General features: G+C 43.0%; 1 protein-coding gene across 1 annotated transcript; it reads left to right on the top strand.

Moving 5' to 3' along the window:
• Nucleotides 1-1,801: 1,801 nt before the first annotated feature.
• LOC120788383 (phosphatidylcholine transfer protein) lies at nt 1,802-8,070 on the top strand. Its single transcript, XM_040124174.1, has 6 exons — nt 1,802-1,958; nt 3,388-3,505; nt 4,974-5,053; nt 5,201-5,372; nt 5,819-5,886; nt 7,186-8,070. Exons 1-6 carry the CDS (start codon nt 1,830-1,832, stop codon nt 7,258-7,260), a joined length of 642 nt encoding a protein of 213 aa, XP_039980108.1. The 5' UTR covers nt 1,802-1,829; the 3' UTR covers nt 7,261-8,070.
• Nucleotides 8,071-13,307: the final 5,237 nt, after the last annotated feature.

Genomic DNA, 13,307 nt, shown 5'->3' on the forward strand with positions numbered 1-13,307 from the left:
GCGAATCCCGTGTCCCACAACAGCCACCGATTCACGGCATGAAAAACCAGTGGGGACTGGTGGACGTCGTTGGCCGCTGGCGCGTGTAGCTCGCGTTCATCTGTTGTGTTTACTTCCCCTGTGCCGATGAGACTGCGTGGCTGCGGCGTGTTCGCCTGAGCAAAGATGTACGAGAACGCCTCTCATTGTGCACGTATGACTCCAAAAGTCGCAGGGCAATTGGTGGCTCAAGTGCTGGCGCTTTATTATCCAGGAGAACAGGAAGTGAACAATCGAAATCCTTAGATAAAATGTGTCACACATACATTTGGAGGCTATAGACGTAAACAACAGCATCTGTGTTCAAAAAGACACTGATGCAGATTTAAAGTAAGAAGGACTCTGTGTTGTCTTTCACTTTTTTTTTTCCAAAGCAACAGAAACCGTTTGTTCCATTACATTTAATTTAATCTACATTAATCCACTTCCCTTTTCTCTGAATCCAGGGCCAGTACACGTTGTGTTACTGACACTGATGCTCATACGGTATGTGACCATTGAAGTACTGCACCAGAGTGAGCCATGGGCGGAGCTACTCAGGTGAAATACCACCCATGGTTTACCCATTAGTGAAACTTTTAAAAAGCCCCCTCCGCCCCGTCTCTGCCGATTTCCCCTCATCTATCTTCGATTTACTCACTGATACTTTTAAAATACTATATTACTTTACACAATGAAATATTCTGTTTGTTTTTTTTCTTCTTCATTTATCTGAACGTTTTGTAAATTAAGATTTTACGCAGCACGTTCCTTTATTTACAGAACACGCGACTCAGTCATAAAATATGATGCACTGCTGCAGCTGGAACAATCATATCTTGACCCCCTGCAACTAACACTAATTCTAATGCTAATGTTGGAAGATGCACTGGAATCCATGACTGGACCGTATTAGCCGATGGCTTTGTTTTTTGTTCTTTTTTACCTCTGCTGTCACATTTGTTCACTTCCGGTATCTGCTTGATCCTGTTTGTTTAGGTGCAAACTAAGAAATAATCTATATTTTTTTCTCTTTTTCAGTATATGACAGACAGCAGGGACATTCACTGAGCTTTTCATACACCGAATGCAGCCGAAACCCTAAATCTGTAAAAGAAACAAGCTTTCAGGTATTAAAGTAAAACAAAAGGCAGCGTTTCACTCTGGAGCGGAGGAAAAGTCCTCGGGACAGAAATATCTTTTAGTCAAGCACCAGCGGTGGTGGAGGAAGTTTTTAGATCCTTTACTTGAACAGGGGCAGCAACACGAGCAGAAGTCCTTCACTGAAAATGGCGCTTAAGTAAAAGTACACAAGTATAGCAAAATGTACCTAAAATACAATATCAAACGTAAAAATTGGCTCATATGACTGCTAATAAAACATAAATAGTATTGTTACATATATTATTGTTGATTAATTCATGTGTAAGAAGCATTTTATTGATTAATATTCCATGTTACAATTGATCATGTGTTATAAGATCATAACACACATATTTGTATGTATAATATTAATCTGCAAAAGCAACTTGGCAACTAGGTCGCAAACATGAATGTAGCGGAGTAAAAAAGTACAGTATTTCACACAAGAAGTACGCCGAGCGAAACTTCCCGTCGCTGACCGATGCTCACGACGTCAGGAGACGCAGCGCGACGCATGACTTTTTTTTTTATTTTGAAAGGCGTGACCGGAAGCCTGGCGGTCGACTCGCCGCTGTCGCTGTCGCTGCCGCTCGGAGTGGGGGCGGTTGTTGGTGTTGTTTTTGTTGTTGTTGTTGTTGTTTTGGGGGGGTGGGGTGGGGGGGGGCGTCATGTCGCTGCCGTTCACAGACGAGGAGTTTCAGAGTGCCTGGAGGGAGCTGGACGAGCCGCAGCTGGCGGGAGGATGGGAGCCGTTCACCGAGACCATGGGAGTCACGATCCACCGCCTCCACGACAAGGTACAGGCAGTGACCAAGACCGCTGCGGCTCCTAAAGACCGGCGGAACGAGTGGGGTGTTGACGTCTGGTGTCACCGAGTTGCGCTCTTTCGTTCCCGAGGATGATTTGACGTTGTTGTCTTTAATATAATTTATCCGTTGACAACATTCGTAGACATCCCGGCAGCGGTGCCCTAGCGGCGAGCATGGGAAATATCCGGAAATTGAGCGACTCAAAAAAAACTGGCTCTACCGGTCAGACCAAATTCCGTTTAGAAATCTGTCGATTTAATAATGCCTCACCCTTAGGCAGGAATGCTCCCCTGGTTAAACTCTACTGAATATATTTCTGAAATTATGGAATCCACTCTTCAACTCGGCATACGCCTGAGAAATCCGGGCCCATACAGTTGCCTTTAATTAGTTTTAAACTGAATTTAAAAAGAAGTTTAATGTAAATAAACATTAAATCAGGTTCTAAAACTTGATTTAAATAAAATGCTGTTTGGGGAATAACTTTTGAGCTGAATAATACAATGGCTTATTTAATGGTTTATTTTGACTAATGTTGGGTGGCAGTTAAGTCTGTAAAATACTTGAAACGAAAAAAAAAAGAATGCATTTCCTTGTGGAAGTCCTCGTTTACTCTTTATTCTCTCCAATACCTCTGTCTCTTAAAAGGAAAATTTAGCCTGTAACAAGTAGAAAAGTGACAGAGAAAAAAATCTGTTCTGTGTATCCTAGACACCAGGGTACACCTCCATATTTATATAATGTGCAAAATGTAAGCAAAAAGTTTCCCTCATAATAAAAATATGATTTAAAAAATCTGATATTTTATATGAGGTTCATCACGCAACTTCTGGTATTAATGCCAACAACCGTGTATCTTAAATAAATCGTTCAGTCAGTTTCCTTTTTTCATTGAATTTTGCACACAGCGAGTGAACTGTGTTCAAGCCTGTCATCCAAATAAGCATTTCCTTTTCATGCATGGCTTAAAGCATTAGAATGATGTGGTGGGACGCTGCTTGATCAGTCCTCCTAATGCAGTATTCCGTAATCAAAAGCATAATATTTTAAAGACGTCTAAAAACTAATTTGGTTAGAGGCCACTATGTGCTGTTCACTGCAAAGGCAAAGATAAGCGACCTTAAACTGACGTTTTTGTGAATGGAGTTTGGCATGAGTTTACTTTTTTGTTCAAGTTGACATAAATTCGGCCACAAAATCTGTGACCAGAAGTGCAGTTTGTTTTTTGCTTGAAAGGCTGTTAACTGTATTTCGAACTAATGAATCAAATCCAACGCACTTCCTCGCTCAGAGGGAGACTGGGGTGTAACGCAGACTGGCTCCAGTCAGAGCTGTGTGGTTTGAGATCAGCTGCACGCTGTGAGGTGTGGCGTGTAGCCTGCAGTCGGACGACAGAACTCTCATGTGCTGCTTTCAGGAAACGGGACTTTATGAGTACAAAGTCTTCGGTGTGCTCACCCCCTGCACTCCAGAGCTGTGCGCAAACGTCTACATGGACCTGACCTATCGGAAACAGTGGGATGGATATGTGAAAGGTAAAAAAAAACCAAAAAAAAAACAACACAAAACAAAACAGGAAGTCGAGGTTCACGCAGTCGTTGTCCAACACACATCAACTTTCCCTCATCTCTCTCCTGCCTAAGAAATAGTCTTTACATTCTCATTTGTTTTAAGAGTTGTTCAGTTTCTGACATTCACCGCGGTTTGTTGGCTGTAGCCCACGTGCAGCCTTTTGATGTCGTACCCTTCTCGCCTTAGATCTTATTTTCTCAAAATAACGTTCCGCCTGTAATCGCGGTTTCCCCATTCCAGTTTTACTGTGAAGTAACATTTTTTCCAATTTGTTTTTGATCCTCGTCTTCATGCACCTCCAAAGTCACAAGGTAACATGTTGTACAGTAGCCCTAGTCTGTAGTCGCCTAGTCTTTTAGAAACACAAACCCAGCGTGAATTAGAAGCAGCACCGTCTCAGTCGTGGGATGTTTTCCGGGATAGCCCTGTTGTCCGTGGTGGAGTCCTGTTTAGATGTCTTCCCCTCATGTAGAAACCAGGGCATGACTTTCTTTCCATCTTAGGTTTTCCCCACCAAAGCGGTTCAGGTTTTGCCTACGTTGTCCGTCAGTGTGATCCGATGGACAAGTTTGGCCCAAGTAACAACTGATTAGAGATTAGTGGCTATGCTTGCTCAGATTTTCACACACAGGCTGATTTTTTTCTTTTTTTAAGCCATAAGTATGCCACTAACACACATAGATTGATTTGATTTTTGAATTTTGCTTTTTAGTTCAGTCTTCTGCCCTATGCAGCGAGCTAAACCCATGTCCAGTAAAGACTGAGAAACAGGAGGTGGCCTTTTAATTCTTTACCGGAGGAAATTATGCTGATGTCCAACGCTGCTGGACATCGATATCACAACGGTATGGATACCATACAGGTAGCTACGAAGAAACTGGATTGAGAAAAAGCACAGTTAATGTTAGATTAGCTGTCAGCTTAGCTCTGTTTGAAGAATTGGAGTATCGTCGGTGGCAGGTCGACGTTAAATTTCCATAAGAAGTACAGCATAGTAATTCATCCAGTAAACACACACACACAGTGAGCCCACAAGGTTAAAACGAGCCCAGCAGTGAATGATCTGGAGCCACCGGTCGACGGTTGTCTCGTGTCTAACGGCGTCCCGCTACGACCGAGCTCCCCTGAAGTCCCCTCCACTTATTTGCAGATGATCAAATCTATCGGATACGGGCCACAGGAGACTGTGCTGCATTGAAACACATGTAGCGTAGCAGGAGGCTACAGTTCTGCTTTATTATCTTTACCTGCATAATTCGTCCTTGAATCGGGTAGAAGTAGCAGGGCAGTATTTCCAGTGAATGCTTCGAACATGTAGGAAGGTGCTAGTGCAGCCTTTGGAATCACCTTTCAGTGCACGACGTCTCCCTCCATCTACAGCCGATGTTTACCTGCTCTTTACCAAATGTTTTTCTCATTGTTTTTATTCAGAGCTCTACGAGAAGGACTTCGATGGCCAGTCAGCAATCTACTGGGAAGTGAAGTACCCGTTTCCTCTGTCCAACAGAGATGTATCCTTTTGGCGTGAAAATGCATTTGCGCTCGCAGTTGGCATCAAATGTGGCGCGGAGAGATGAAAGGCGGCGGTCACGGAGAGCGCATTTTCCCCCGAGATCCTACTTTCACAGGGTATCTTCCCTGACGGGGCCAAACCTCAGTATGTGTACGTTCGGGAGAGGAGAGACCTGGATGTGGACGGCAGGAAGATCTGGGTGATCCTGGCCAGAAGCTCTCCGGAGACGCCGTTTGCAGAAAAGAGCGGCGTGCTGCGGGTCAAAGACTACAAGCAGAGCCTCGCCCTGGAGAGCGACGGAGCCTGTGGGACTAAAGGTGACATACGATGAGGGAATATAATGATACTTCTGCCACTGTTGCATGCGTGCATATGAATGAGTGCCTGAATTATTAGCTGACTGATTAATTTATTGACAGATTTTATATATAAAGATATTTAAAATTTTGACGAGCAAAAATGTCAAACAGTTGCGGGTTCCAGTGAATGTTTGGCATTCTTTAGTTTTATTCAGTCTGTTTGTTTTTAATTGAAATGTGCATGAAACTGTAGGTTTAAGTTTAAAGCATTTTGCAAAATATGAACTTAATATGATCATATTATTATGCTACAATTGCCGCCCAGTCATTTTGTTTGGGTTTCGACTCGTCAGTTTGGACATACTGTGTGAAGCCATTTGAACAAAAGAGCTACAGATTAATCTCTGAAAACAATCGTCAGTCGCAGCCCTGCCATCATGAATGAACGTGTGCTCTAATTTTAGTTTTCATGAATTACTTCGACAACCCCGGTGGTATGATTCCTACCTGGCTGGTGAACTGGGCAGCTAAGGTGAGCGCATGCATGTTTGCTTTACTTTAAGTTCAGTTTTACTGCAATGCAGCACACACAAACAACGCAAGTACACGTAAAGTAACTTCAGATGCACACGGGTCACACGCAGAGAATTTCCTCCACTGGGATAAATAAAGGGCGAGTTAACGTGACTGGTTTGAATCAGGGCTTCATGTCAAACATAACAGATGCAGCGTTGGGTCTTTTCATTTGTTTTGTTCTCTTGTTTTGGAAGTAAAGTTAACAAAATATTGGCCCGTAAAGATCTCGTGTAACGTTTGCGTGATTTATTGTAGAAAGAAAGTGGGTTTAGTTTGTGTAAACGAGCCCGGTTTGGAGATGTTTCTCACCAGGGACATGCGTGAGGATCGAGCTGCACAAAAGGGAGAAAGAACATAGACTAGGAGTGTAAAAAAAAACACAGAGGAGGTGGTTGTAGCGTATACTGATATGTAACACATGCAGCCTCTTGAGCGTCAGCCTCATTCTTTCCCCTCCTGCTTTCCATCATCTCATTTTGGGTGGTTGTTTTAACACAGACGAACTCACGATTTAGTTGTTCTCATTGACATATTTTTTTATGTTTGTCTTGTCAGAAAAACCGAACTTGCAGAGAAGTTTCCAGATTAAAACGCCGGGCTGACGTTCTTAGATGGATCCACTCTGGGGATCATATTTGACAGGCTCTGTTTTAATTATCTTTCTTCTTCTTTTTTTTTTTTCATTTTAAATTTAGCTTATTGTGCCTGCGCTTTTTTTTGTGCAGATTTACATGTCTGCATTTAAGTGTACTGCTGATGTTGAGAGTTAAAGGCTTGATTTTCTTGTTTGGACGGTTAAAAAAAGACAAAGAAAATTTTTTACATTTGACAAAGCCTGAGAGTGACAGCGAAACATTTATTCTGAAAATCTGAAGGACATCCTGTATTGTATGTATTCAGTCTTACATTTATTAAAATGAGCATTCAGACTTTCACTGACGTGCGGAAAGTGTGAAGAGACCATTTCCCACCAGCACAGCTAGGTCTCCGAACTGTGCATCTGTTCGTTGTCGGCCTACACAAACAGATCTTTGATGGGGGCTTTAAATGGGGGTGTTAAAAGGGTTCACTCACAGGCCCCAGAGAGCTCCATCCCTCCGCCCGCTTTATGGTTCTCCGGCGTGATTGTTAGCAGATGTGCGGCGGGGTGATGTCAACAGCTCCGCACTTCGCTGCCCCTCCTGCGTGGGTCCTCGTGGCACACGTGTCCGTGAAGCTCGCTGACAGATACTGTTTGTGTGTTTTTGTTAAACAGAGTGGGGTTCCAGGTTTCCTAACGGACATGCAGAAGGCCTGCAGCAGTTACGAAACCTACTGCCAGAAGAAATGAACCCGGCTGACGGGACGGGGGCTCCTGCACAAGGGCTTTGATCCATTTTTTTTATTGTTTTCGTTTCGGGAGATGATTTGATGTTGTGTGTTCAAATTTGACTTTTCTGTGTGGGGTTGAATGTGGCATGGTGTGGGCTGCTACCTTGTCGCCGTAGCATGCTGTTGACTCAGGCATGATCTGCATGACCAGCCGCCCTCAGGCTGCTGTGAATCACTTCTGTTCCATTGTGCTGTATTAACCACTACTATGATGTCTTTTCTGTGCACTCCTTGCAAGCTCCGGTCCCCACCGGGATTTAGGAACTTTCACGAGGTATTTATTAAGCCAATTTTAATACGTTTTGAGTTTTTCTTTTTTATAGAAATACTTTTGGCCCCACACGGTGAAACAATGATGAGGAAAACTTGCAGCTTCCTGCATAGGTCTTAGTCACTTTTCCTTCTTTTCATTTTGTTTACTCCACACGTTAACTGTGACAGAATCCCAGATGCAATATAATTTGATTTATCGTTTGTTTGGTCACACTGGAATCTTCTTGTCCTTTTCAATTCACTGGAACTCAATCGTTTTATTTTATTTTTTTTTTTACAATGAAGTGAAACTGAACAATCTACACTTCTTGTGTCATGTTATGGATGCATATGGTCAAAGATGTGGTATCTGAGTATCTGTTACTTAGGCTGTTCCTCAGTACCTCAGCACTCCTGTTGATACAGATGAATGTGGTTTAATCTGGTCATGAAATGCCTATTACTGTGTAATATTGCTGCGTTATTGAAACTAATAAACTCAAATTTGACATTTAGAGGTGTAAACTGTCTATTGCTTTTTTTTTCCAGCACGCCATCACAGTCACATCCACTATCACACCATGATGTATTACAAGTAAAGCGATCATCTCAAAAGGTCAGCCGGTTGGTACGCTGTCACGGTGTCTTACGGATGGGATGTTACCATGGGAACCCCGATCGCTGCTAAGCAACGCAGGGTTCGACGCTGACATTGGGAATTAGGCCGAGACATTCAGGGGCCAGTTTATCAGGTCCCCCTCGCTGGAGCCAATGCCAGCCGACACTAGGCGAGAGGCGGGGTCCGCCCCGGGCAGGTCGCCAGTCTATCACAGGGCCCACACATAGAGACAAAAAAAACCAGACGAACCAGACTCATCTGAACATTTTATTCTGAAATGTTTCTTTATTCTGCTTTGAACTTTAACCCCAGTTTCAAATGAAAAGACTTGATTAGCTATATGCAGTGTAGTTGATGCACAGGTAAGGGACGTCATCACGAATCCAAACAATGAAAAAATGTATTTTTTATTTTTAATCAATTATATTGAATCAATTCTAGTCGGGCTTTTGTGCTTCATTAAAGCCTTGGTTCCTCATGAGTAGCCACCAACACTTTCCATTACTGGTTTTTATAACTGACGTACATTTTAATAGCTGCCATCAAAATACATGTGATATTACTGCTACAGCCCGAAGGTGATCTCACAAAATAAACGCAGCACTTCCACACTAGACTGTACAATGAGTGTCAGAGGGAAACTCTTAACATGGCAGCTCCAGTGTTGCCAGATCGGGCGGTTTTCCGCCAATTAGGCCACATTTTCTTTTATGGGCGGGTGAATATTGATTTGGGTGGGTTGTTATATTTTGGGGCTGCTTTTTGCACCATTAGTTCGGTCTCCCCCTATGAAAGGTTTGTGATTTGATACAGTTACCTCTGAATCATCTCCACAAACCCGCTTAGAAGTCACAGGGATGAGACGCTCCTAATAACTCCGGAACTTGCCTGACAATCATCGCATTTTTAAGTTTTCTTCAGTATAAAAGTAATTCCTCGACAGCTGTCGGCACAACCAACGGCACGTAGCAAACGGGAAGCGCCAATGGCGAATTCGGCCGTACTGGCGAGGACTGGGGCGGGCTCCGGCCTCTGATTGGGCCGCCGGTCCAATCCGGCGAAAGCCTGTTCAGGTACCGTTGACGCCTTGCGGCGGCCGGCGGGCGGGCTTTCAAGACAGCCCCACTTTCCGGCGCGGATCTTGTTGCCCGACCAGGAGGGGGTGCTGCTGACGGTAAGCGCCACGCGTAGACTATAGTACGTTTAGCTGCAGCATTTTCATGCTCTAAGGGATAAAGTAAAGCTTTGGGTAGGCGTTACAAGTGGTTCTACGACTCCTCTTTATGTTCTTGTGGCGGGAATGAATCGTTTACTCGTCCAGGGCATTTGCCTCTGCGCGCGTGTGCGCGTGTGTGTGTGTGTGTGTGTGTGTGTGTGTGTGTGTGTGTGTGTGTGAACCTAAACTTTAGCAAGCTAGCAAACTAGCAAGCTAGCAACCTTATTGTGTCTGTCACTCTTTACCCTGCTAGCTAACCGGCTACTCCTTGTGAAGTTTGTGTCTGTCCTTGACAAAAATAGTCACAGAAAAAAAAAGAAAAGAAAATAAAAGAAAAAGAAAAGAAAAGAAAAAAGAAAAATGCTTTAGAAGCAGCAGGACAATGGTTTTCTATCAGTGGGGCAATCTCAAGATGACAGGAAAGGTGTGTTGACTTTGCCTTTTCCAATACAACTTGAAACTGAAAGATATAAACAGGGCAAGCTTACACTACACAGACACTGTTTTTTTTTTTTAATAGATTAAAGTTATTTACTTGCTACGTTTTGTAAAGCCATCGGTCTTTTTAATGTGTTTCCTTACGACTCGATCAACCTTTCGGAAGATGTATTGAGCCTTTTTAGATGCATTCCCCGGGCTGGTGGTCCGAGCCCCAGTTGAGTCACATCCCGGAGGACAGATCCCTCACAAGCTGAGAAAAAAGCCAGAAGGTTATGTAACAACACTTACCGCTGTCTTGAAGGTTTTCCAGAATCCTTTTATTTAGTTTTAAAAAAAAAATCTAAATCTGCTCGATCTGTAAAACAAAAATTGAAATGTTTATTATCTTTTTTGTCTCTATTATTGTTACGCTCCTGTATGTTTTTGTCTCACACGAATAAATTTATGCTTTTCTTATGATATGGATTCGGGATCGCAGAGAGAGAAGCTGAGAGGGGACATTATGGAAGTTCCTCAGTGGGCGCAAATGTTCACTTGTTACGGCGACTGCGATGAGACACTAGGCCTCTGGCTTTTGAGGCAACTTCGCTCTCTTACAGCATGTGTTTTTTTTACAAAGAGTTTTTCGTGGTCACAAGAGACCTTTGAGAGGCTCGGTGTGTAGTGTGGTGTAGGGACGTGGCTGCCGCAGCCGTGCGATAAGCCGGAGGTGCGTCGATGAGTCCGAAACGTTCACCGGGTTTAATAACGGACTTTTATCACTGCATCTTGGTGTGACACACAAATCTTGAAAGTGATTCGCTACAGTCTCATTCCACACGTCTGTGGACAGGGTTGTCCATATACATTTGGCCAAGTATTGTATAAATTGCTTCCGCTAATGATTATCTTCTTATTGACCGATCTATCGGCCATTTTCCCATTAATCTAATCTAGAGCTGCAATTTATAATTATTTTCTCTGTCACTGAATCTGATGATTACAGTATGTTCTTAAGCTGTTGGTCCGTTAAATGTGGGTAATATCACTCCTCCGGGCCTCAGGGTGACGTCTTCACATTGCTTGTTATCTTGGACCAACAATCCAAAGTTCAAAGACATTTGACATCCAGTGATTGAAAAAAATTGGAGACGGCAACAAATGGTCACATTTGAGTAGATGTTGTTTTTTGTTTTGTTTTTGTTTTTTCAGTTAAATGACTTAAACGCTAAACACGTTGAACCAAAGGCCTGATATACAATATAAGTCCACTTCTTGCTGACTCAGAGGATTTCTCAGTGGAAACAATGAATTACAGGGTCATTTCCTTGTTGCCCCTATAATCCTCCTGATTACTCCACCACCACAAAAAGTGAAGGTGAAACCAGGCCAGGGACCTTCATCACCCCCTCCCCCATGCCCCCTCCCCCTCCCTGTTTTTTTTTTGAGTCATGAAACTGAAGGGTTGGCCCAGATGTTTCCTGGTGGAAGAAGATCGTTGTAGTTTTTCCTGTGAGGTCACTTTGCTGGTGGTGTAGTGATGGTTTCGGTGGTCTGTACTGACTTACCCCCCCCCCCCACTTACTGTCTGTCTTTTGCAGAGACTGAGGCAAAAAAGCACCGTCGGAGCAAAGTGAAAGTTGTACTCGACCACGTGCAAAACAGAATCCTAAACCTGTATTCGGGCTTTACAGAGGAGGGAAGCAAAGCAAGAATTGTTGGCATACCAGCTGACCCGCATCTAGACCTGTGAAAATAATAACTGAAAAGTCTTTCATAACCAGTGCAAACAAAACGGAGGACATTTCCAAATGTAAATCATCTGACTTTTGAGATGGGGGTAACGAAACACATCCAGACGATGGAAAAAGAGGATCTCTATCAATGATATTTTGAATAGAAATGAAGGAAAATGTTGTGCGGGACAGACAGGTCATGAATGAATGACAGCGATACAGTTGGCGTCACGGCTGTTTTCGCTTCAGCTTGTGCAGTGAAACGTTCACTAAAGCTCGACAAGTGGATTGTAGTGCGACAAACGATGTTATCTGCGAGGCGATGAAGATCAACACTGGTATGTCTTGGTCCAAAAATATTATTGATGGTGAAGACTGGGCCAGGTGTTATATTTCACATCCAAAGTATGTTTCACTATTGAAAAACTTAAAGAAAAGTGCAGCTGTAAAACAGGCAAGGGAGAAGAGCTGTATGTTATGTTATGTTATACAAGCTTAGTGTGGACCCGAGAGGAGAAATTGGGTTTTAGGTTAGTCAGTCAGAGGCAGGGTGTGAGCAGCTTGCTTTTCCCAGGCAGCATCATGCCCTTGGGTGGGTTGTTTACACTGAGAGGACCACGGGGCTTTCGGCACTAAGCTGCTCCACACAAAAGTGCTTTTGTACCGAACCCTCACCAGCTGGCAGCTCGGTGATATTTGATGTTTTCACTCCCTCTGGTGGTGAAAGGTAGACATTGACTGAGGTCCTCCCTCCTGCTCGTGGACCGAGGAGAGTAGTATACTTAATAATTTTTCTCAGACTGCATCAACCTCAGGCTCTCCAGTGCACGGCACTTGCAGCTTCCTTTATCTGATCCGATCACTAATTTTAATGCGGGGCTGGAATATCTGGTTAACGTGGGCACAACGTGCTGTTTTTCTTTTTTATTTTCTGAAATTGTGAGAATTACAGAGATCCAAACAATGGCAGTCACACTTCTGGCCTCGGTGCAATGATTTGTTAGCAGAGCTCACACTTTGACAAGTCACATATTTGCAGGACTCTACGACGTACATACAGAATCGTTAATTTGTGTTGTCAGATGCAGGCGAACCCTGTATTCGGTTTTCATCCTGCAGCAAATTCATGTTGTTGGTCTGATTCATTAACCGGGTACACGCTATAATATTAGCATGAAAAATATTATCAAGAAGATATCACGATATATAAACAGGAAACTGAACGTTACATAGTGGAGCTGGATGCAGCCAGAATCGGGGGGGGGGGGATCAATATCTTAAGTTAGATCTAAGGACATTCAGTCAGAAATTTACTTATATAAATAATTGAGTCTGTATACAGTTATATTGTGATATCTGTCAAAACAAAACATTCAAAATTAAGTGAAAGTTACAAATTGTAACGTGAAATGGCGGAAAAAGATCATTATATTTCACAGACTCTTATCAGCATGTGTCCTATTGAACCCTAATGGAAAGTTTAGGGTTCTAGAGTTTATGAATTTAACTCTGAAAAGCAGAACATTTACAAAGGAAAACGTTGCCAGACGCTGTGTTTGTCTGATTTTTTTATTTTTTTGTAGTATTGTAAAGTTCAATGTTTGACAAATGTAAGATCACTGTCAGCAGGCTCACTGTTCCTTTTTTTTTTTTTTTTTTAGGCAAACAACTGTTAGTTAGTTCTTAATGTGACAATAAAAAAAAAAAAAAAGTTTCACTGTTGATCCCGGTTTTCGATGGTCACTGTCTGACTGATTCGATTT

This window comes from Xiphias gladius, chromosome 3 (assembly GCF_016859285.1).
Source record: "Xiphias gladius isolate SHS-SW01 ecotype Sanya breed wild chromosome 3, ASM1685928v1, whole genome shotgun sequence".
NCBI classification, from domain to species: Eukaryota; Metazoa; Chordata; class Actinopteri; order Istiophoriformes; family Xiphiidae; genus Xiphias; species Xiphias gladius.

Coding starts and splice junctions, on each gene's coding strand:
- LOC120788383 (XM_040124174.1), top strand. CDS start 1,830: ATGTCGCTGCCGTTCACAGACGAGGAGTTTCAGAGTGCCTGGAGGGAG. Junction 3,506..4,973: donor GTGGGATGGATATGTGAAAG/GTAAAAAAAAAC, acceptor GTTTTTATTCAG/AGCTCTACGAGAAGGACTTC. Junction 5,887..7,185: donor TGGTGAACTGGGCAGCTAAG/GTGAGCGCATGC, acceptor TTTGTTAAACAG/AGTGGGGTTCCAGGTTTCCT.